The following is a 21,128-nucleotide window of genomic DNA, read 5'->3' on the forward strand; positions in this document are numbered from 1 at the left end:
TATTCTCCGGAATGCCATGCAAATGAACCACATGCTGAAAAAACAATGGAACCAAATCAGAGGAGGAAGGCAATTTAGGCAAAGGTACCAAATGGACCATTTTAGAGAACCGGTCACAAACCACCCAGATAAGAGACATCTTCTGGGAAACAGGAAGATCCGAAACAAAATCCATGGAAACATGCGTCCAGGGCCTCTCAGGGACCGGCAAAGGCAAGAGCAACCCACTAGCGCGGGAACAGCAAGGGTTGGCCCGGGCACAAGTCCCACAGGACTGCACAAGAGAACGCACATCCCGCAACAAGGAAGGCCACCAAAAGGACCTAGCAACCAAATCTCTGGTACCAAAAATCCCAGGATGACCAGCCAACACCGAACAATGAACCTCAGAAATTACCTTACTTGTCCATCTATCAGGAAAAAACAGCTTCCCCACAGGACAGCGGTCAGGTTTATCAGCCTGAAATTCCTGAAGCACCCGCCGTAAATCAGGGGAGATGGCAGAAAGAATCACCCCTTCCTTAAGAATGCCAACCGGCTCAAGGACTCCAGGAGAATCAGGCAAAAAACTCCTAGAGAGGGCATCAGCCTTAACATTCTTAGATCTCGGAAGATACGAAATGACAAAATCAAAACGGGAGAAAAACAGGCACCATCGAGCCTGTCTAGGGTTCAGCTGCTTGGCCGACTCGAGGTAAATCAGATTCTTATGATCGGTCAAGACCACAACGCGGTGCATGGCTCCCTCAAGCCAATGTCGACACTCCTCAAATGCCCACTTCATGGCCAACAACTCCCGATTGCCGACATCATAATTGCGCTCCGCAGGCGAAAACTTTCGAGAAAAGAAGGCACACGGTTTCATCAAAGAACCATCAGAACTCCTCTGAGACAAAACGGCCCCTGCCCCAATCTCAGAAGCGTCAACCTCAACCTGAAAAGGAAGAGAAACATCTGGCTGACGCAACACAGGGGCAGAAGTAAATCGGCGTTTAAGCTCCTGAAAGGCCTCAACAGCCGCAGAGGACCAATTCGTCACATCAGCGCCTTTCTTCGTCAAATCGGTCAGGTGCTTAACCACACTGGAAAAGTTGGCAATGAAACGGCGATAAAAATTAGCAAAGCCCAAAAATTTCTGAAGACTCTTCACAGATGTGGGTTGAATCCAGTCATGAATGGCTTGGACCTTAACAGGATCCATTTCTATAGACCAGTGAGAAAAAATAAAACCCAAAAAAGAGACCTTCTGAACTCCAAATAGGCACTTAGACCCCTTCACAAATAAAGCATTATCACGAAGGATCTGGAATACCATCCTGGCCTGCTTCACATGAGACTCCCAATCATCGGAAAAAATCAAAATATCATCCAAATACACAATCATGAATTTATCAAGATAATTGCGGAAAATATCATGCATGAAGGCCTGAAATACAGAAGGAGCATTAGAGAGCCCGAAAGGCATCACAAGGTATTCAAAATGGACTTCGGGCATATTAAATGCAGTTTTCCATTCGTCACCCTGTTTAATACGAACAAGATTATATGCCCCTCGAAGGTCAATCTTAGTAAACCAACTAGCCCCCTTGATCCGAGCAAACAAATCAGAAAGCAAAGGTAAAGGGTATTGGAATTTGACCGTGATCTTATTAAGAAGGCGATAATCAATACAGGGTCTCAAGGAGCCATCCTTCTTGGCAACAAAAAAGAATCCCGCTCCCAATGGTGACGAAGACGGCCAAATATGCCCTTTGTCTAAAGACTCCTTAACATAACTCCACATAGCGGCATGCTCTGGCACAGACAGATTGAAAAGTCGGCCCTTAGGGAACTTATAGCCAGGAATCAAGTTAATAGCACAATAACAGTCCCTATGTGGAGGAAGGGAACTGGACTTGGGCTCATCAAACACATCCTGGAAATCCGACAAAAACTCAGGAACTTCAGAAGAGGGGGAAGAGGAAATTGACATAAAAGGAATGTCACTATGTACCCCTTGACTACCCCAACTAGTCACAGACATAGATTTCCAATCCAGCACTGGATTATGTCCCTGTAACCATGGAAAACCCAGAACAACAACATCATGCAAATTATGCAACACCAGAAAACGGCAATCTTCCTGGAGCTGGAGCCATGCACATGGTCAACTGAGTCCAATACTGAGGTTTATCCTTGGCCAACGGCGTAGCATCAATGCCTCTCAAAGGAATAGGGCTCTGCAAAGGCTGCAAGGAAAAACCACAGCGCCTGGCGAATTCCAAGTCCATCAAGTTCACGGCAGCGCCTGATTCCACAAATGCCATGACAGAAAAGGACGATAATGAGCAAATCAAGGTCACAGATAAGAGAAATTTAGGCTGTACAGTACTGATGGTAACAGACCTAGCGACCCTCTTAGTACGCTTAGGGCAATCAGAAATAACATGATCAGAATCCCCACTGTAAAAACACAGCCTATTCTGGCGTCTGAATCCCTGCCGTTCTACTCTAGTCAAAATGCTATCACATTGCATAGGCTCAGGACTCTGCTCAGAGGACACTGCCATATGGTGCACAACTTTGCGCTCGCGCAGGCGCCGATCAATCTGAATGGCTAGAGACATAGATTCGCTCAAACCAGCAGGCGTGGGGAACCCCACCATAACATCTTTAAGGGCTTCAGAAAGACCCTTTCTGAAAATTGCTGCCAGAGCCTCCTCATTCCATTTAGTGAGCACAGACCATTTTCTAAATTTCTGGCAGTATACTTCTGCCACTTCCTGACCCTGACACAGGGCCAACAAGGTCTTTTCTGCATGATCCACAGAATTAGGTTCGTCATACAATAATCCGAGCGCTTGAAAAAATGTGTCTACATTAAGCAATGCCGGATCCCCTGATTCAAGGGAGAATGCCCAGTCCTGAGGGTCACCACGCAGCAGAGAGATGACAATTTTAACCTGCTGAATGGAATCACCAGAGGAACGGGGTTTCAAGGCAAAAAACAATTTGCAGTTATTTTTAAAGTTCAAAAACTTGGATCTGTCCCCAAAAAACAAATCAGGGGTTGGAATTTTAGGCTCTAAAGCCGGAGTCTGGACAACATAATCTTGGATACTCTGTACTCTTGCAGCAAGTTGATCCACACGAGAAAACAAACCCTGAACATCCATGCCAGCGCCAAAATCCTGAACCACCCAGAGATTAAGAGGAAAAAAAAGACAAAACAGACTGCAGAAAAAAAATGGCTCAGAACTTCCTTTTCCTTCTTTTGAGATGCATTTAATTCATTTTTGGCCAGTTGTACTGTTATGAGCTGGTGGTTTAGGAGCAACATGGGACGTGCTCTGGAGGAGGTGGTACCTGTACTGACCGCAGTTCCTGAGCTTAACACAACACTAGAAGTAGCCGTGGGATGTTCCTGTCACTCCCTAGACACCTCGTCACAGCCGGAGGACTAACTACCCCTAAAGATAGAAACAGAAAAGCTATCTTGCCTCAGAGAAAATCCCCAAAGGATAGGACAGCCCCCCACAAATATTGACTGTGAGTGGAGAGGGAAATGACATATGCAGAATGAAACCAGGATGTAGCAAAGGAGGCAAGTCTAACTAGAGAAATAGAACAGGAAAGAATACTGTGTGGTCAGTAATAAAAACTAGAAAAATCCACCACAGAGTTTACAAAAATCTCCACACCTGACTAAAGGTGTGGAGGGTAAATCTGCTTCCCAGAGCTTCCAGCTTAACTGAATAAATCCATACTGACAAGCTGGACTAGAAAAAACATAGAAAGTGCAGAAAGATTAAGTCCACAACAAGTGGACTGCAAAAGAACAAAGCAAGGACTTATCTTTGCTGAACTGGTCAGAATATCAGGGAAATCCAAGCAGAGATGTGAATCCAACCAGGAACCATTGACAACTGGCACAGGCTGAAGGATAGAACCAGGCTAAATAGTCGAGCCAGAAAGACAATCAGTGGAAGCAGCTGCTGACTACAAAATCCAAGGAGCAGCAGTACCACTTAAAACCACCGGAGGGAGCCCAAGAGCAGAACTCGCAAAAATGCCACTTACAACCACCGGAGGGAGCCCAAGAGCGGAATTCACAACAGGTTGGTCACACTTGTCAAACATAGTGTTTGACAAGTGTGACCAACTTTTTACTATAGATGCAGCCTATGTAGCATCAATAGTAAAAGATAGAATGTTAAAAATAATTAAAAAAATTTAAAAAATGGTTATACTCACCTTCTGCAGACAGCCGATATCCTCAGCGGCGTCCGTTCCTGTAGATGGTGTGTGCAGGACCTTCGATGACATCGTGGTCACGTGACCACGACGTCATCGCGGTCATGTGACCGCTACATCATCCCAGGTCCTTCACACACACTATCTACAGGAATAGAAGTGGCAGCGTGCACCGCTGAGAGGCGGGAAGACTCCGGGGGCCATCGAAGGTGAGTATATGACAATTTTTTATTTTAATTCTTTTTTTTTACCAATTATACGATGCCCAGTCCATGGAGGAGAGTCTTCTCTCCTCCACCCTGGGTACCAACTGCAAATGATCCGCTTACTTCCCGAATGGTGGGCATAGCCCCGTGCGGGAAGTAAGCAGATCAATGCATTCCTAGGTGTGCGGAATCCCCGCAATTCCGCAAATTTAATGAACATGTTGCTTTTTTTTCCGTGATGCGATTTTTTCGAGGGAAAAAATGCAACATTTGCACAAGATATGCGGAATACACAGAAAATAATGGGAGGCATATGTAAGCGTTTTTTCGCATTTTTATCACGTTTTTTGTTAAATATTAATTATTATTTGAATTATTATTATATTCATTTCTCTACTGAGCCTCGTGGAAGGTCTTGCTGACATTACAAAAGCTATTTCTGTTTATTTAGCTCAGAGTAAAAGTTAACACCAATGCTCTCTTGTTTCTCAGCCGGTCCAGCCTGCACACTCCAGTGCTCATCTGTTTAACTCCTGATCCAGATTGCATCTGTCTGCGACCATCTGTCTAACAAACGGTCCAACCCGTTCCTGCCATAGCCCATCTGTTTAACAACCATTCCAGTCCGTATCTGCCAATGCTTTCCTGTTAATTAACCAGTCCAGCCAATACCTGCCAGTGCTCATCTGTTTAACTGTCGGTCAAGTTCGCACTTGTCAGTAACCATCTGTGTAACACCTTGTCCAGCGTGCAGCTGCCAGTGCCCATCTGCGTAACACTCGTTCCAGCCCACACCTGCCAGGGCCCATCTCTGTAACACTCGGTCCACTCTGCACCTGCCAGTGCTCACCTGTGTAACACTTGGTCCAGTCTGCACCTGCCAGAGCCCATCTCTGTAACACTCGGTCCAGTCTGCACCTGCCAGGGCCCATCTCTGTCACACTCAGTCCAGTCTGCATCTGCCAGTGCTCATCTGTGCAACACTTGGTCCATTCTGCACCTGCCAGAGCCCATCTGGGTAACACTCGGTCCAGCCTGCACCTACAATCACACATCTGTCTAACACCCGGTCCTGTCCACACATGCCTGTGCTTTTGTGCTCCTCAACTGGTCCAGCCCACACCTGCCAGTGATTATATGTTTAACTACCAGTCAAGATCAAACCTGCCAGAGCCCATCTGTGCAATGCCTGGTCCACTCGTCTCCTGCCAGTACCCATCTGTGTAACACCCAGTCCAGCCCGCACTTGACAGAGCTCATCTGTTAAACCCCCCTTCCAGATCACACCTGCCAGAGCCCATCTGTGTAACACTCGGTCCAGCCTGCATCTGCCAGTGCCCAACTGTCTAACACCTGTTTCATTCCGCACCTGCCAATGTTCAAATGTTTCCCAGCCAGTCCAACCTGCATGTGCCAGTGCTCATCTGTTTAACTTCCGGTCCATATCGCATCTGCCAGCGCTCATCTATCTAATGCACAGTCCAGACTGCACCTGCCAGAGCTCATCTGTTTTACTACCAGTCCAGATCTCACCTGCCAAAGCCCATCTTTGTCAGACCTGGTCCATTTCACACCTGACAGTGCCCAACTGTCTAAAACCCTGTCCAGTCTGCACCTGCCTGTGCTTTCCTGTTCCTCAACTGGTCCAGCCTACACCTGCTAGTGCTCATCTGTTTAATTGCTGGTATAGATTGCACATGCCAGAGCCCATCTGTGCAACACCCGGTCCAGCCCGCACCTGCAAGAGCTCATCTGTTTAACTACCAGTCAAGATCGCACCTGCCAGAGCCCATCTGTGCAATGTCCGGTCCAGTCGACAACTGCAAGTGCCCACTTGTGTAGCACCCAATCCATCCCACACCTGCCAGAGCTCATCTGTTTAACTACCGGTCCAGATCACACATGCCAGAGCTCATTACTACAACACCCATTCCACACTGCACCTGCCAGTGCTTTCCTGTTCCTCAATCGGTCCAGCCCAACCATGCCAAGGCCCATCTGTCTAAATCTTGGTTCAACCCACAACTGCATGTGTTTATCTGTGCAACACCTGGTCCAGTACACAAATGTCAGTGACCATCTTTGCTACATCCATCCAGTCCGCACCTGCCAGTGCCTACCTGTGTACAACTTGGTCCAGTCTGCACTTGCCAATGGTTTCCTGTCTCTCATCCGGTCCAGCCTGCATGTGCCAGGGCTCATCTGTTTAACTTCCAGTCCAGATCTCATCTGCCTGCACCCATCTGTCTAACTCCCAGTCCAGCCTGCTCCTACCAGAGCTCATCTGTTTTATTACTGATCCAGATCTAATCTGCTAGAGCCTATCTGTGTAACACCAGGTCCATTCCACACCTGCCAGAGCACAATTGTCTAACATCCGATCCAGTCTGCACCTGCCTGTGCATTCCTACTCGTCAACAGGTCCAGCCCGCACCTTCCAGTTCCCATCTGTCTAACACCCAGTCCAGCCAGTCCAGCCTGCACCTGCCAAAGCTCATCTGTTTAAATTTCGGTCCAGATTGCACCTGCCAGAGCCCATCTGTGTAACACCTGGTCTAGCCTGTACCTGCCAGAGCCCAACTGTCTAACACCCGGTCCAGTGTGCACCTGCCTGTGCTTTCCTGTTCCTCAACCATTAAAGCCCGCATCTGCCAGAGCTCATCTCTTTAACTGTCAGTCCAGATAACACCTGCCAGTGCCCAGCTCTCTTAACACCAGGTGCAGCCCACACCTGCCAGTGCTCATCTGTTATGATCCGGTGGTAGGATCACAAAACTGACCTGACAGGTAAACCAAAATATTAGGACAAGCTCTGGGGATGTGGGAGCTATACTGACCGCAACTCTGATCCTATCCACACACACTAAAGGCAGCCATGGAGCGTTACCTGAAAACCTAGACGCCTCTTCACAGCCTGAGAAACTGGCTACCCCTAGAGAGAAAGCAAAGACCTCACTTGCCTCAGAGAAATAACCCCAAAGTTTAGACAGCCCCCCACAAATAATAACGGCGAGTTAAGGGAAAAATACAAACGTTGAAATGAAACAGGTTTAGCAAATGAGGCCCGCTTAACACTAGATAGAAAGAAAATAGCAAGGGATCTGTGCGGTCAGTACAAAAGCTATCAAAAACTATCCACGCAGAGAATACAAGAACCCCCACACCGACTCACGGTGTGAGGGGCGCACTCTGGACCCCAGAACTACCAGCAAGCGAAAAAATCACATAATAGCAAGCTGGACTGAACTCATCATATACTGAGAAATGTTTTCAAGGAAATAATGAGCAAAATGAACAAGCAAGACTTAGCTTCTCCAGGAGGAGACAGGTCACAAGGGGAATCCAGGAGAAATCAGAACCAGCACTGAATACAACGACAGCAGGCAAAAAGTAAAGGTCCAGGTGAGTTAAATAGGAACCAGCCCAGCAGGAAACAAAGCAGCTGAGCCCTGCTACAGACCAGCCATATCGCTAAAGGCCACCAGAGGGAGCCCAAGAACAGAACTCACACAGTACCATTCATGACCACAGGAGGGAGCCCGAGAACGGAATTCACAACACTCATCTGTTTAACTGCCGGTCCTGATCGCTCCTGTCAATGCCTATCTTTGCAACACCCGGTCCAGCCAGTGACTGCCAGGCCCATCTGTCTAACACCCGGTCCAGTCCGCAATTGTCAGTGCCCATCTTTGTAACACTCAGTCCAGTTTGCACCTGACAGTGTCTATCTGTGAAACACCGGGTCCAGTCCTCACCTGACAATTGTCTCCTGTTTCTCAGCCGATCCAGCCTGCAGATGCCGGTGCCCATCTGTGTAACACTCTTTCTTGCCCACACCTGCCAGTGCCAATCTACACTCCCTGACAGAAGCTATGTCGCTTATCCATGTTATGTAAATAAAAGCTTATAACCTGACATTAAATTAATCTATTGGTTGTATAAATTATTCTTTTGAAAGCTGAAACCCTCTGAAATGTTGTTTAGGTTAAGAAAATAAATTGGCATCGATGCAGAAATATTGATCAGTTAATGGACACAGAATGGTCAGATTTTGGCAAGACAAAAGTCGCACACAGAAAGTAATGTGATATTTAAACAAATAATTAACCTAAAATACAAATATATGTTGCATAACATTGGTGAATGAAGTTGTGGTGCTATTAGAATCATATTTAATATTTTGTGTGACTTCCATGAGCTTGAAGGACTGCAACCATGCGGTTCAACAATGATTCATACAATTTATTAATGGAGTCATCAGGAATAGCAAAGAATGCAGTCTTACATGCCTCCCAGAGTTCATCTAGATTCTTTGGTTTTGTCTTCCAAGCTTCCTCTTTCATCCTACCCCAAACATTCTCAATGATGTTCCTGTCTGGTGACTGGGCTGGCCAGTCCTTGAGCACCTTGATCTTTTTTGCTCAGAGGAACTTTGTTGTAGAGATGGATGTATGAGATGGAGCACCATCCTGCAGCAGAATTTGACCCCTTTTAGGATTTGGAATATAAGAGGTAGCTAATACTTCTTGATATTTAAGGCTATTGATATTGCCTTCCACCTTGCAAATGTTTTGTACACACCCATAATGAATGTAACTCCAGACCATGATCTTTCCACCACCAAATTTAACTGTTTTCTGAGTGTATTTTGGATCCATACAGGCTCCAGTAGGTCTCCTGCAGTATTTGCGGCAGCTGTGGTGTAATTCTACTCAAGATTCATCAGAAAAATCCACCTTCTGCCACTTTTCCAGAGTCTGTCTGATTAGCAGGCTGTGGGACTTTGCAAATGCCACACAGTTTTTTATTTGCCTTTTGTTTAGTGCTGGCTTCTGGGCACTGATTCGACCATGGAGGCCATTTCGAGACAGAATCCTACAAACTGTTCTAGTTGACACAGGGATTTGAGGTGACCAGGCCTGTTGGAGCTCTGCTTTAGTGGAAGAGGGGCTTGCTTTGGATTTTCTAATCAACAAACGTTCCTCCTCAGCAGTTGTCTTGTGGGACCTGGGCTTGTCAAACATCTCCAGTCTCTTCAATTTTTTTTAATTCTTTGTGCTTGACGCTGAGACACATTAAAGGTGCCAGCTACCTCTGCAGTGGATCTGGTCTTCAGCCTAGTGGATTTTTGGCATGTTGTCAGAGCTCAAGTTGCAGTTCAAGTGAAGGTCTAAGGTGCTGGGTTTCTTTTTATACACACACACTAATTAACCAATCATTTACTGAGCACACGTGAGGTTGTAAACTAGGATTGGGTGCATTACATGACCAGGCGACAAAATTTTTGTCTTGCCAAAATCGGACCATTCTGTGTCCATTAACTGATCAATATTTATGCGTTGATGCCAATTTATTTTCTTAACCTAAACTACATTTCAGAGGGTTTTAGCTTTCAAAAGAATAATTTATACAATCAATGGATGATTTTAACGTCCGGTTATAAGCTTTTATTTACATAACGTGGATAAGCGACATAACTTCTGTCTGGGAGTGTATGTAACACCAAGTCGAGCCCACATCTGACAGTACAAACCTGTTTAAGATCTGGTCCAGTCTGCACCTGCCAGTGACAGTGTCCCTACAGTGCCTGCCTGCATTTTTCATCCCTCCTTTGGGCAATACCAACATACCCACTCTAGAAGGTCAGCTGCCACCCTCTGTAGGTCAGCTCTGGATTAGCACCTGGTGCCACCTCTTTGTCTCTTATTGGGTTGCAATTTACACTTGATGCAGCTTATCTAGGTTGGATTTAGTAAGACAGCTAGTTATGCCCCTTCAGGCTTTCCGAGGGCTGCAGCTTAGTGGTTCCATCACCTTGCCCATTGCAGTCTCCGTCTACTGGGTTGGCTGTAGTGGAAGAAATGTTGGTCCTTGCTATACTAGTTCTACTCTTTTGCAATTGATGCCACATTATTGGTGTCTGCAACTCATTTTTGTAAATTTGTAGACTCCTAGTTGGGTCACCTTCATGTGTGTTGCCTGTAGCAGGTAGGCCTCCGAGACCACCAGGCCTCCATTTTCTTTGAGTCAACTACCCATGTTACTACTATCCTTAGAGTTTTCTGACAATAGTAGCCTACGAAACTGATAGTTGTGTCACCTGAATGTGGCTGAGCATGAAAGCAGGTTGAGATCCTGCATGTGGTATCAGGGCTCCAAGCACAGCAGGCCTACACCGATTGGTCACCCACTTTGTCTTACTTGGACATTCAATTGAAAGCAGTAAATGCTGGCCCAGACCCGATACATCATGCATGGCTGATTGTTGCTGTGCCATGCTACAATGTGTACTGTGGGTGAATTGAGGCCACTTTCCAGGTGTCTGCCCCAATTTGATATGCTTTGGCAGCTTTTGGGCTCTTTTGAAGGTGTTTTGCTTGTGTTTCTTTTTGTGTTCCATTGACTCCAATGGTGTTTGGTTATGTTAGGTGAATATTCGACTAATAAATCGGCAAATATTGCGAAATCATCAATCATAATCCAAACCGAACATTGAAATATTCGTTCATCTCTAATGAAATTCACTGCAATATTCTGCAAAGGGAGCAGATGGTATGGGTAAAGGAAAGCCAACCGGTAGGAAGCTGTTTCAAGATTTTGTTCTGGGCACAAGATGGACAGACAGAGACAAAATCTGCAACATCCTTGAACAGAATTGGCTACCAATTATGTTGGGAGATGAGGAGAGGCATTTTCTTCTGACATGCATGGCCAGCCACCTTAGACGAGTGACCACAGAGAAGAATTTGCTTCCTATCTGGATGCGGGGATAAATCCAACAGTGCAACCGTAAAAACTTTTTGAGGGTTCAATGATGTGTTGAGGCTCCTCCTCCTGGTCAGAAGACTGGAAGGATTTAAAGAGATAGTTCGCCTTGACATTCTTATCTGCTGACTGTAAATGGAGTGTGAAATAGAAGTGGGCGAAGAATTGAAAACATCTGGCTTGCTGTGGGTTAAATTGCTGAAAGGATAGCAGATACATATGCTAGATTCTTGTTGTCAGTGTATATATCCGCCAGATGTATAGCTCCTTGAAGCAAGAAGCGCCACTCCTCCAGAGCCAGTTTATTTGCTAACAGTTCTCGATCGCCTGTAAAATAATTGCGTTCTGGAGCAGAGAAAAATTTGGAAAAGAAGCCGCAGATCACAAAGTGACCATACGAAGACTTTTGAGGAGTAAAAATGGCTACTGACCTTGAAGAAGAAGCATCCACTTCCAGAAAGAAATTGGACGGGATCACTTTAAGACAGAGGGTAACATCATTTTAAAACCGGTCTCCGAAATAATGCACCCATGAAATGGAAGAGAGGTACAATGGACTGGGTGGTGGAACCACTGTACCATAACCCAAGGAAGACTTGGAGAGGCGTGATTAGGAGCTTCATCCAATCTGTCCACAGATACGCAGCAGCATACATACGACACCGAGATCTGAGGAGAGACAAGGGAGGTGGTCCAGGTGTTACTCCAGGACTGGCCTTGATTAGATAGCAGCTGACCCCCTGGGTACAGGTAGCTTGAACAGCCCAATGGAATGTACAACAGATGCAGGCAGAGAATAATGATAGGTACCACAGATGCAGAAGGGACTGGCTAACAGAAAGATGAGCAGTGGCAAGTGCAACAGTTTCCATATCAAAGAGAGCTGATTAAATTAATTTAAAGGTACAGAATAAATACAGGGTGGGCCATTTATATGGAGACACCTAAATAAAATGGGAATGGTTGGGGACATCAACTTCCTGTTTGGGGCACATTGGTATATGGGAGGGGAAAACTTTTCAAGATGGGTGGTGCAGCATCTGAAGCAACGGATACTGGAAGCCTGTGTTAGCATTTATTCTGTGGTGTTGCTATCTTTGTGTCAAGAGTGGGAGAAGAGGGTTGTATTGACAATCCAACACAATGGGCAGCACTTTGAACACATTTTATAAGTGGTCATAAACTTGTAAATAGCTCATGAAAGAATAAAGTTACGTTAAAACTAAGCACACCATTGATTTTCTTGTGAAATTCTCATTAAGTTTGATGTGTCACATGACCCTCTTCCCATTGAAAAAATAAAGTTGATCCAAAATGGCCAACTTCAAAATGGCCGCCATGGTCACCACCCATCTTGAAAAGTTTTCCCCCTCCCATATACTAATGTGCTACAAACAGAAAATCGATATCACCAATCATTCCCATTTTATTTAGGTGTATCCATATAAATGGCCCACCCTGTACAGATCAATTATATAATAACAACCCTCTTTGACTTTCTAAAATCGAAAACTCATTTAATTATTAATTCTGATATTTCTCAACATTTTCTGCAATGTTCTTTTGATTTCTTGGTTCCGCAAGCTGTAGATAATAGGATTAAGAAGTGGAGTCACCACAATGTACAAAAGGGAAATAAAATTGTTTAAGTTGGATGATCCTTTGTCAAAAGAGTTCAAGGATGCTGTCATCAGAGTCCCATAGTATGCACAAACTGTGGTCAAATGAGAACTGCATGTGGAAAAAGCCTTACTCCTTCCACTGGTGGATGAGATGTTCAGAATAGTGATAAAAATGCAAATATATGTTAGGATAGTAAAAGCAAAGGGAAAAAATATCATGAAAATTGAGACAATGAAGTCAATCAATAATAAGACTGAGGTATCAGATGTAGCCAGATCTACTACTGGACCAAAATCACAGAAAAAGCTGTCAACGTAGCTTAGGTTGCAGAACTGTAGACGGAAAACAAAAATTATTTCACTTGAAATGAACAACATCAAACACCAAGACCCTCTGATCATTATTACACAAACATGGGGGCTCATAATCGATGCATAATGCAATGAGTGCATCGATGCATAATGCATAATGCAAATGGCCAAACATCGGTCGAAAGACATTATAGCTATGAAGAAACATTGAACGAATCCAAAAATGAAGATAAAGTTCATCTGGATTATGCAGAGAACAACGAACATCTTCTTCTCATTAACGTATATGATATCCAGCATGGCTGGCATCACAGTGGTGGTAAGGAGGATATCAGCAGTGGCCAAGTGTTTGAGGAAGATGAACATGGGGATCTGGAGATGATCGATGGTGGACACCAACATAACTATAAGAAGATTTCCAAGCACTATGACAATGTAGACAAGAAGAAAAGCTATAAAGAGTGCAATTTTTATCTCATGGAGCCCTTTAAATCCAAGAAGCAAGAACTCTTTGACTTCTGTCTGGTTCACCTTACACATTCTCAGCAAATCGATCATAGGCCGAAATGTCTTCTCTGGAAGATAACACATATTAGTAATTCAGTGACTGGCACAATACATCAAGAAGTCGGTATTTTCTACAATAATATATCAGTGGTTCACATCATCAACTCCACTTACTCAGAATTGCTCTATGTCTGCTACCTACATAATATATTGGTATTTCCATAAAACAAATTGAAAAATGTGCATTACAAATATTGATTTAAAAGAACCCAACTCATCATTCAATGATCTACCTTTTGGTAATTATTAACTTATCATCCATTAATGAAGTCCAAAAATAAGTCTAAAATTCTTATTACTCCTACATCTCAGCCTCAACAAAATTAATCACAATGTAAAATTGAAGGCTCTTTCTCGAAATCTATGAATACAATCATTCTAAAAGTAAAAAAGACACCGCCAAACAATACAAAACCCCCTAAACACAATACGCTTAGCCTCACACTCTGTCCTGTACATGTTAGGGATACGCACCACTGTTGGATCCACATTGGATAATTGATGGGGTAAATCACAGAATAGTGCACTGTGATCAAAAACATAGTGCAAAAAATACCTGCCAACTGGTACATAAAAAGCAATAAATATTACACTATAGTCTAAAGTAATGACCTATGGACATGATACATGATAGAACATAGAGAAAGACAAGCTGCACAACATCTCAATGCACATCTTGCTTCTTTGTCAAGAGACGCTATGTTCATTGTTTTTAGGGGATTTTTGTATTGTCCTGGGGGTCTATTGAAGGTAGGAACACCTGCAGTTATTATAGTTATGAAGCATTGCATTTCTAGAAAGCAACATAGAGCCTGCAATGTTATGTTGTAGGTAATTATGCTGAAGTATATTTGTGGGTTCTATACCTTTGGGTCATTCACTTTGATACAGTTTTATTATTCGGCAATACATTATTGGTGTCATAGACACTTGCACATGTCATTTACACCTCAAAAACATTCCAGAATTTGATATTTTCTTACCTTTGACTTTGCAAAAACTCTTACTGTCGCTCTTATTCATTCTTGTCTTGCACTACAGTAAGTCTCTACTGATTCGTCTCCGTATTCCTAAACTCTTCTCTCTCCAATCCGTCCTGAATGCAGCAGCAGGATCATATTCCTCTCCAACCATTACACTGATTCCTCCACCCTGTGCCAGTCATTACACTGGTTACCCATCCACTCCAGAATTAAATTTAAACTTATCACTCTCACCCACAAAGCGCTCCATGCTTCAGCACCCCCCTACATCTCCTTTTTTCTCAGTCTATTACCCTACCCATGCCTTCCATTTTGTTAATGGCCTAAGACAAACATCCTCAATAATTTGAACCTCCCATTCCTGTCTCCAAGACTTCTCCAATTCTTTGGAACGCACTACCCAGGACACTTTGATTAATTTCCAATACCAACAGTTTTCAGCGTGCCTTAAAAACGCAGTTCTTTACATTGGCCTATCGCCTCACCTTACTTATCTAACTATACCTGTTTTGCTCGTATAAAATCTCCTTCAAAACCAGGACCATCATAGCATCTGTCCACATCCTCCATGCATTTAATAGCCCTCTGTGTCTGTACTGTACACACACACTGGCTGGTGACCGGTTCATGCAGCGTTATGTGTTATTTGTTGCATTGATGTCTGGACCGTACAATACAATAACTTTTTACCATCCACCTTTTGGTTCTCACCTATTTCCTCATAGATTATAATCTTGCGAGCAGGGCCCTCTTTCCTCTTAGTATCTGTTGTTTATGTGATTATTGTTATGCTGTAATGTCTTTTATTGTCTGTACAAGTCCCCTCTAAACTGTAAAGTGCTGCGAAATATGTTGGCGCTATAGAAATAAAATTATTATTATTATTGCATATTACAGAATGACTCATCATTATATTGCAACACTAGAATAAATGTTAGCAGTGATGACTACACATCTGCACTATATTTTGCATCTGACAACAAGGACCAAGAGTGGAGATTGTAAAGAAAAAATTGCTTGTGTGGAACGTATGCTTCCAAACATATAAACTTCTTATCACGAGGCACTAACCTGATAAAATGCACACGTACTAAACTACAGGTAATTCTCAAATTATATGTCTGTGTTCAGATATAAAGCTCTTCTGGGTTGAAATACTTCTGGAACCATAACTTTGAAAGGGGTAAAAGTCATCCAAAAAGAGGACCAAAATAGTTCCTTAACGTTAATAGTTCAGTTCTACCTACACTCGGACAGGATTTATAAGCAGCTATTCATCATGGGAAAATGCCCTCAGTGACAGCTTTCATGTTGCTCCTGCCTTTGTCTACTCGACCCGACAAACTGCTATTTATCAAAAATAGAAGAAAGGATGGAAAGATAAAGAAAGAGGGAGAAGCAGTAAATTAAGTAAAGAAATCAACATAATTAAAGAGAAAGAACGAAAGAAAGAGAGAAAGAAAGAGAGAAAGAGAAAGAAAGAAAGAGAGAAAGAAAGAGAGAAAAAGAAAGAAAAAAAGAGAAAGAAAGAAAGAGAAAGAGAGAGAGAAAGAAAGAAAGAAAGAAAGAAAGAAAGAAAGAAAGAAAGAAAGAAAGAAAGAGAGAAAGAAAGAAAGAAAAGGAAAAATAAGAAAGAGTGCTAATAAACAGTTCGAGTTAGTGAAAACTGAATAGCCATATGCAGTATAGTTTAAGGTTAAAACGTTAGCATAACAAAAAGAAAAAATACATTTTGAATAGGTCTATAAGGTAAAAAAAATCATCAAGTTTGCCAATATGGAACCTTATACAATTGAGATACAAAGTAGATAAAACATAACTTTTAATCAATCTAAAAGCATACATGATCAGACAACCGTGCTGACTACCAATACCCTGTTATTTGTCACCTAACAAAACATGACCGACCGACCAGCGGAGGTTGGCACGCTAAACACAGATGACGAGAGTGGCGCCCCCGCCATGGATAAGACAGGTGACATGAAGCAGAATTACCATGAGTGATAAACAGTTATGTCCATAAATACAGAACAATAAAATAGAGACATCCCTGTATCAGAAGCCAATCGACCGTCCAACATACCTTAAATGGGACAGTTTCCATCCAAAACACATAAAAAACTCCATTGTCTACAGCCAAGCCATCAGATACAATCGTATATGTTCCAACCCAATGGATAGAGATGAACACCTTGGTCGCCTCAGAAAGACCTTTTTGAATCAGGGCTACCATCCAAGAACAATTGAAAACCAGATCACAAAAGCCACCAGAATATCAAGGAATCACCTGCTACATTACAAAGCTAAAGAAGAAAATAACCTGATACCTCTAGTAGTCACCTACAATCCAAATCTGGAGGTGCTAAGGGGAGCTACACGGAAATTACAACCTTTACTACAAAAAGATGCCCGCTTACAATCCATTTTTCCAGACCCCCCACTACTGTGTTTTAGGCAGCCCCCAAATCTAAGAAGCATCATTGTCAGAAGCTCCCTGTCCTCTCCAACAGCTGCAGGTACCTTTCCCTGCAATCAGAAAAAATGTAAAACCTGTCCATTTATAATGACCACGGACAAGATAAAGATCACAACTCACATCAGGACTACAAGATCCCAGGTACTTTCAGCTGCGTCACTTCTAATGTGGTGTACCTAATTATTTGTGCTAAATGTCCAACTGGGGGTCTGTATATGGGGGAGACAGGGCAGAAACTGAGGACAAGGATGAACTCTCATCGCCACACAATAAGAGAAAAAAGAATGGATATACCTGTGGCAATACATTTCTGTCTCCCTGATCATAACATTATGGACATGAAATTACTTGTATTAAAAGGTAACTTCAAATCTAAGAGAGACAGGAGAGTCTGGGAATATAAACTGCGACAGTCTTAGTGCAGGAATGAATGTGTCACATGGATTTATGTCTTTTTACATCAACTAAGGAACTTGCCCCTCAGACTATGAGGGGTCATCACAACATAGAACCAGACCCCAATCAGAGAACAATAAAACATTCCTTATCCCTTATTCCTTATTCCTTATCTAAGAACTGGCCCAATATTTATGGACGTAACTGTTTATCACTCATGGTAATTCTGCTTCATGTCACCTGTCTTATCCATGGTTTTTTCCCTTTTTTTTCTATACTATGTTGTTCATAAATATGTAATTCTTCAGAATTTCTTTTAGTCTTAGCCTGATGAAGAGAGCTGTGTAGTCTAGAAAGCTTGCAATTTGTTACCATCTTTTTAGTTAGCCATTAAAAGGTATCAACCACTGATGACTCTCAATTCTAAATATTTCTTATCTACTGGCTAACACGTTACCGAGATATATATCTTTCCTGTAGCTAATCTTGAGTATCTTTAAGCTTACTGTTATTAATAGTTGGCACCTATCCTGTGCCTTAGATGCTAAGCTAGGCACCTGTCTTTTTGCTTTTTGATATCTTTCTGCATGTACATCTTTCAAATGATTAATGGCAGCCCTTATATCATCGATCCAGTTAAATTAGGGTCTCTGTAAGGGTCAGCCACCGGCAGTGGGGGCACCATTCCGCTGACCAGTAGGGTGCCAACCTCCGCTTTCAGGCAGGTCATTCAGTTTACAGAGGACAGTATAGCTAGGGATCTACTGTTTGCACTTGTCACTTTATTTATGTAGTATTGTCTTCACTTTTTTGCACATTTTTTCTATCTGTTTTGCCAACCTCAATTTTAGTCCTCCAATAGGCAAACCCTATACACTCCTTTTCCTTGTCTGTATGCCTGGGTGTCTGCATGACCCACTAATACAGGGATTCCTAAGACACTAGGGTACAGCCATTGAGGAGCAGGGACGCCACTCTCGTCATCTGTGTTTAGGGTGCCAACCTCCGCTGGTAGGTAGGTCATGTTTTGTTAGGTGACGAATAACAGGGTATTGGTAGTCTGCACGGCTGTCTGATCATTTATGCTTTTAGATTGATTAAAAGTTATGTTTTATCTACTTTGTATCTCAATTGTATAAGGTTCCATATTGGCAAAAATAAAACGTTAGCATTATAACATTTTTCCTCTGATAGCGTCTAATTTTTTGCCGGCGACGTACAGCATGAATTATGGGGATTTATTACTTTGTAAGTTTCACTTTTTCAGCTCCAACATTTAACAATGAGTTTTTAAAACGTAAAAGATAATAACATATACAGATCTGGCAAAAATTAAGAGACCACTGAAACATTTTCAGTTTATCTGATTTTTCTCTTTATAGGTATATTTTTGAGTAAAATGTTCTCTTATTCTATAAACTACTGACAACATGTCTCCGAAGTGCCAAGCAATACATTTTGTATTTATTTTCTGAAAATGAGAAATGGTCAAAATAACAAAAAAATGCATTGCTTATAGACCTCAAATAATGCAAAGAAAACAAGTTCATAATCATTTAGAAACAACAATACTATGTTTTAACTCGGGAAGAATTCAGAAATCAATATTTTGTGGAATAACCATGATTTTTAATGACAGCTTTCATGCGTCTTGGCATGCTTTCCACCAGTTTTCACACTGTTTCTGGTGCAAAAGCGTAAGCAGTTCTTCTTTGTTTGATGTCTTGTGACTATCCATCTCCTGTTAGGCGTTGAGTTCCTGCCTCTGCACAGGGGGAATCTCGAACCATGTCCGCTGCGGTCTCCAATTCTCCTCCAGCCGCAGTGGAGCCTGCTCAGAGGAGACGTAGATCCCAGTGCCTGGCTCAAGCTGATACTGTGCGCTTGGTTACTGCTGCCTTTCCAGGCTCTGCCTTTGTAGCCAGTACTGATCAGCAGCGAGCAGGCATTTCTTGGACTAAGTCCTGCTTTTCCCATACTGAGCATGCCCACAGAACGACCTCTCATTGGAGGTCGGGGGGTCACACGCTCAGGTCCTGTAGCAGCTCCTATTGGACCATTAGGAAGGTCCTTGAGAGCTACAGTTGTAAAAAGTTCCCATGGCCGCACGGCCATGCGCTAGTATAAACGTGATAACCTGTGTGTGTAGATGAATGTCTGTCAATGGATGAAAGCTCCTTAATCATTCCCATTCTTTGTGTTGATGACTGCTCATGAATGGTGGAAGCTACCTAGCGGCCAACAGTGCTACCTGCACACTTAGCACACGTTTATGCCTCTACTCGCAGTGCCCGCTGGTACAGCACCGTGCGCAATCAGTGCGCTTTCCTGACAGCCGGTCAGTGTAGGGTGGGAACTCCTGCTTGGACTCAGCATCTGACTCAGGGTGTCCCCAGGCGCAGGCTCAAAAGCCACCGAGGGTCAGAGCAAGTCCAATCACCAGTTTAGTGGGGGTGATTCATAGCGATCCCAGTAGTATCTTTCTGCTGCACCCTGTGACTGCTAACAGGGCGCAGCGTATTTACGGCGCATCTGTGAAGCAACAACATTCGCTTCTATTCACACTGGGTGAGGTCTAACCCACGTGTGAGAAAACTTCTGTCTGCCATTACTCCGCAGCAGGTGTCATCTCTGCACGGTGGACCTCGGACTGCGAACGCACCTCATATTCTCTAATATTATTATTTGGTGCGTTCCGCCAGTCCTAACATCTTCCTCTTTATTACATTCCAGAGGTTTTCAATGGGGTTCAGGTCTGGAGATTGGGCTGGCCATTATTTTTGTACCAGGAGTGGCATAAGGTCCCCCAAAAGCAGTGTGAAAGACTGGTGGAAAGCATGCCAAGACACATGAAAGCTGTGATTAAAAATCATGGTTATTCCGCAAAATATTGATTTCTGAACTCTTCCTGAGTTAACACATTAGTATTGTTGTTTCTAAATGATTATGAACGTGTTTTTGTTTGCTTTTTTGCTTTATTTGAGGTCTGCAATCAATGCATTTTTTTGTTATTTTGACAATTTCTCATTTTCAGAAAATAAATACAAAATGTATTGCTTGGAAATTCAGAGACATGTTGGCCGAAGTTTATATAAGAAAAATTTACATTTTACTCAAAAATAGACCTATAAATAGAAAAATCAGACAAACTGAACATTTTGCAGTGGTCTCTTAATTTTTTCCCACAGCTGTATATATTTTGCCTAAAATACAAAGGAAATGTGTCATCTTTAACTTTAGGCTTTTTAGAGATTATTTCATCTTAAACTTACTTAGGCGTTCACAAAAACAGTGATTTTGACCAGGGTTACACAAACTCTTACAAGCCACTGTAAGTAATTTTCCTTAAAGTGATTCTTTCCTTTTCAAACCCAGTATCGTGAGAAATTCAGGTATGTTTAAATTATGCCACATGGACGGCAAAACCTATATATGCCTCATCCCATTTGTCTGCAAACTAACAGCTCAAAATAGACCAGTAAGTATTCCTACAATACCACCCTAGAACACTTACTGCACATTACACCCCCACATTGGCGCCAATGACCCTCCTCATCACAACCTTTAA

The 21,128-nt window shown here is 43.0% G+C and overlaps 1 protein-coding gene across 1 annotated transcript; it reads right to left on the reverse strand.

Moving 5' to 3' along the window:
• Window positions 1-12,721: 12,721 nt before the first annotated feature.
• LOC143774760 (olfactory receptor 6F1-like) lies at window positions 12,722-13,678 on the reverse strand. Its single transcript, XM_077262523.1, has one exon. It carries the CDS (start codon window positions 13,676-13,678, stop codon window positions 12,722-12,724), a length of 957 nt encoding a protein of 318 aa, XP_077118638.1.
• Window positions 13,679-21,128: the final 7,450 nt, after the last annotated feature.

The sequence above is a fragment of the Ranitomeya variabilis genome, chromosome 5, assembly GCF_051348905.1.
Source record: "Ranitomeya variabilis isolate aRanVar5 chromosome 5, aRanVar5.hap1, whole genome shotgun sequence".
In the NCBI taxonomy this organism is placed as follows: domain Eukaryota; kingdom Metazoa; phylum Chordata; class Amphibia; order Anura; family Dendrobatidae; genus Ranitomeya; species Ranitomeya variabilis.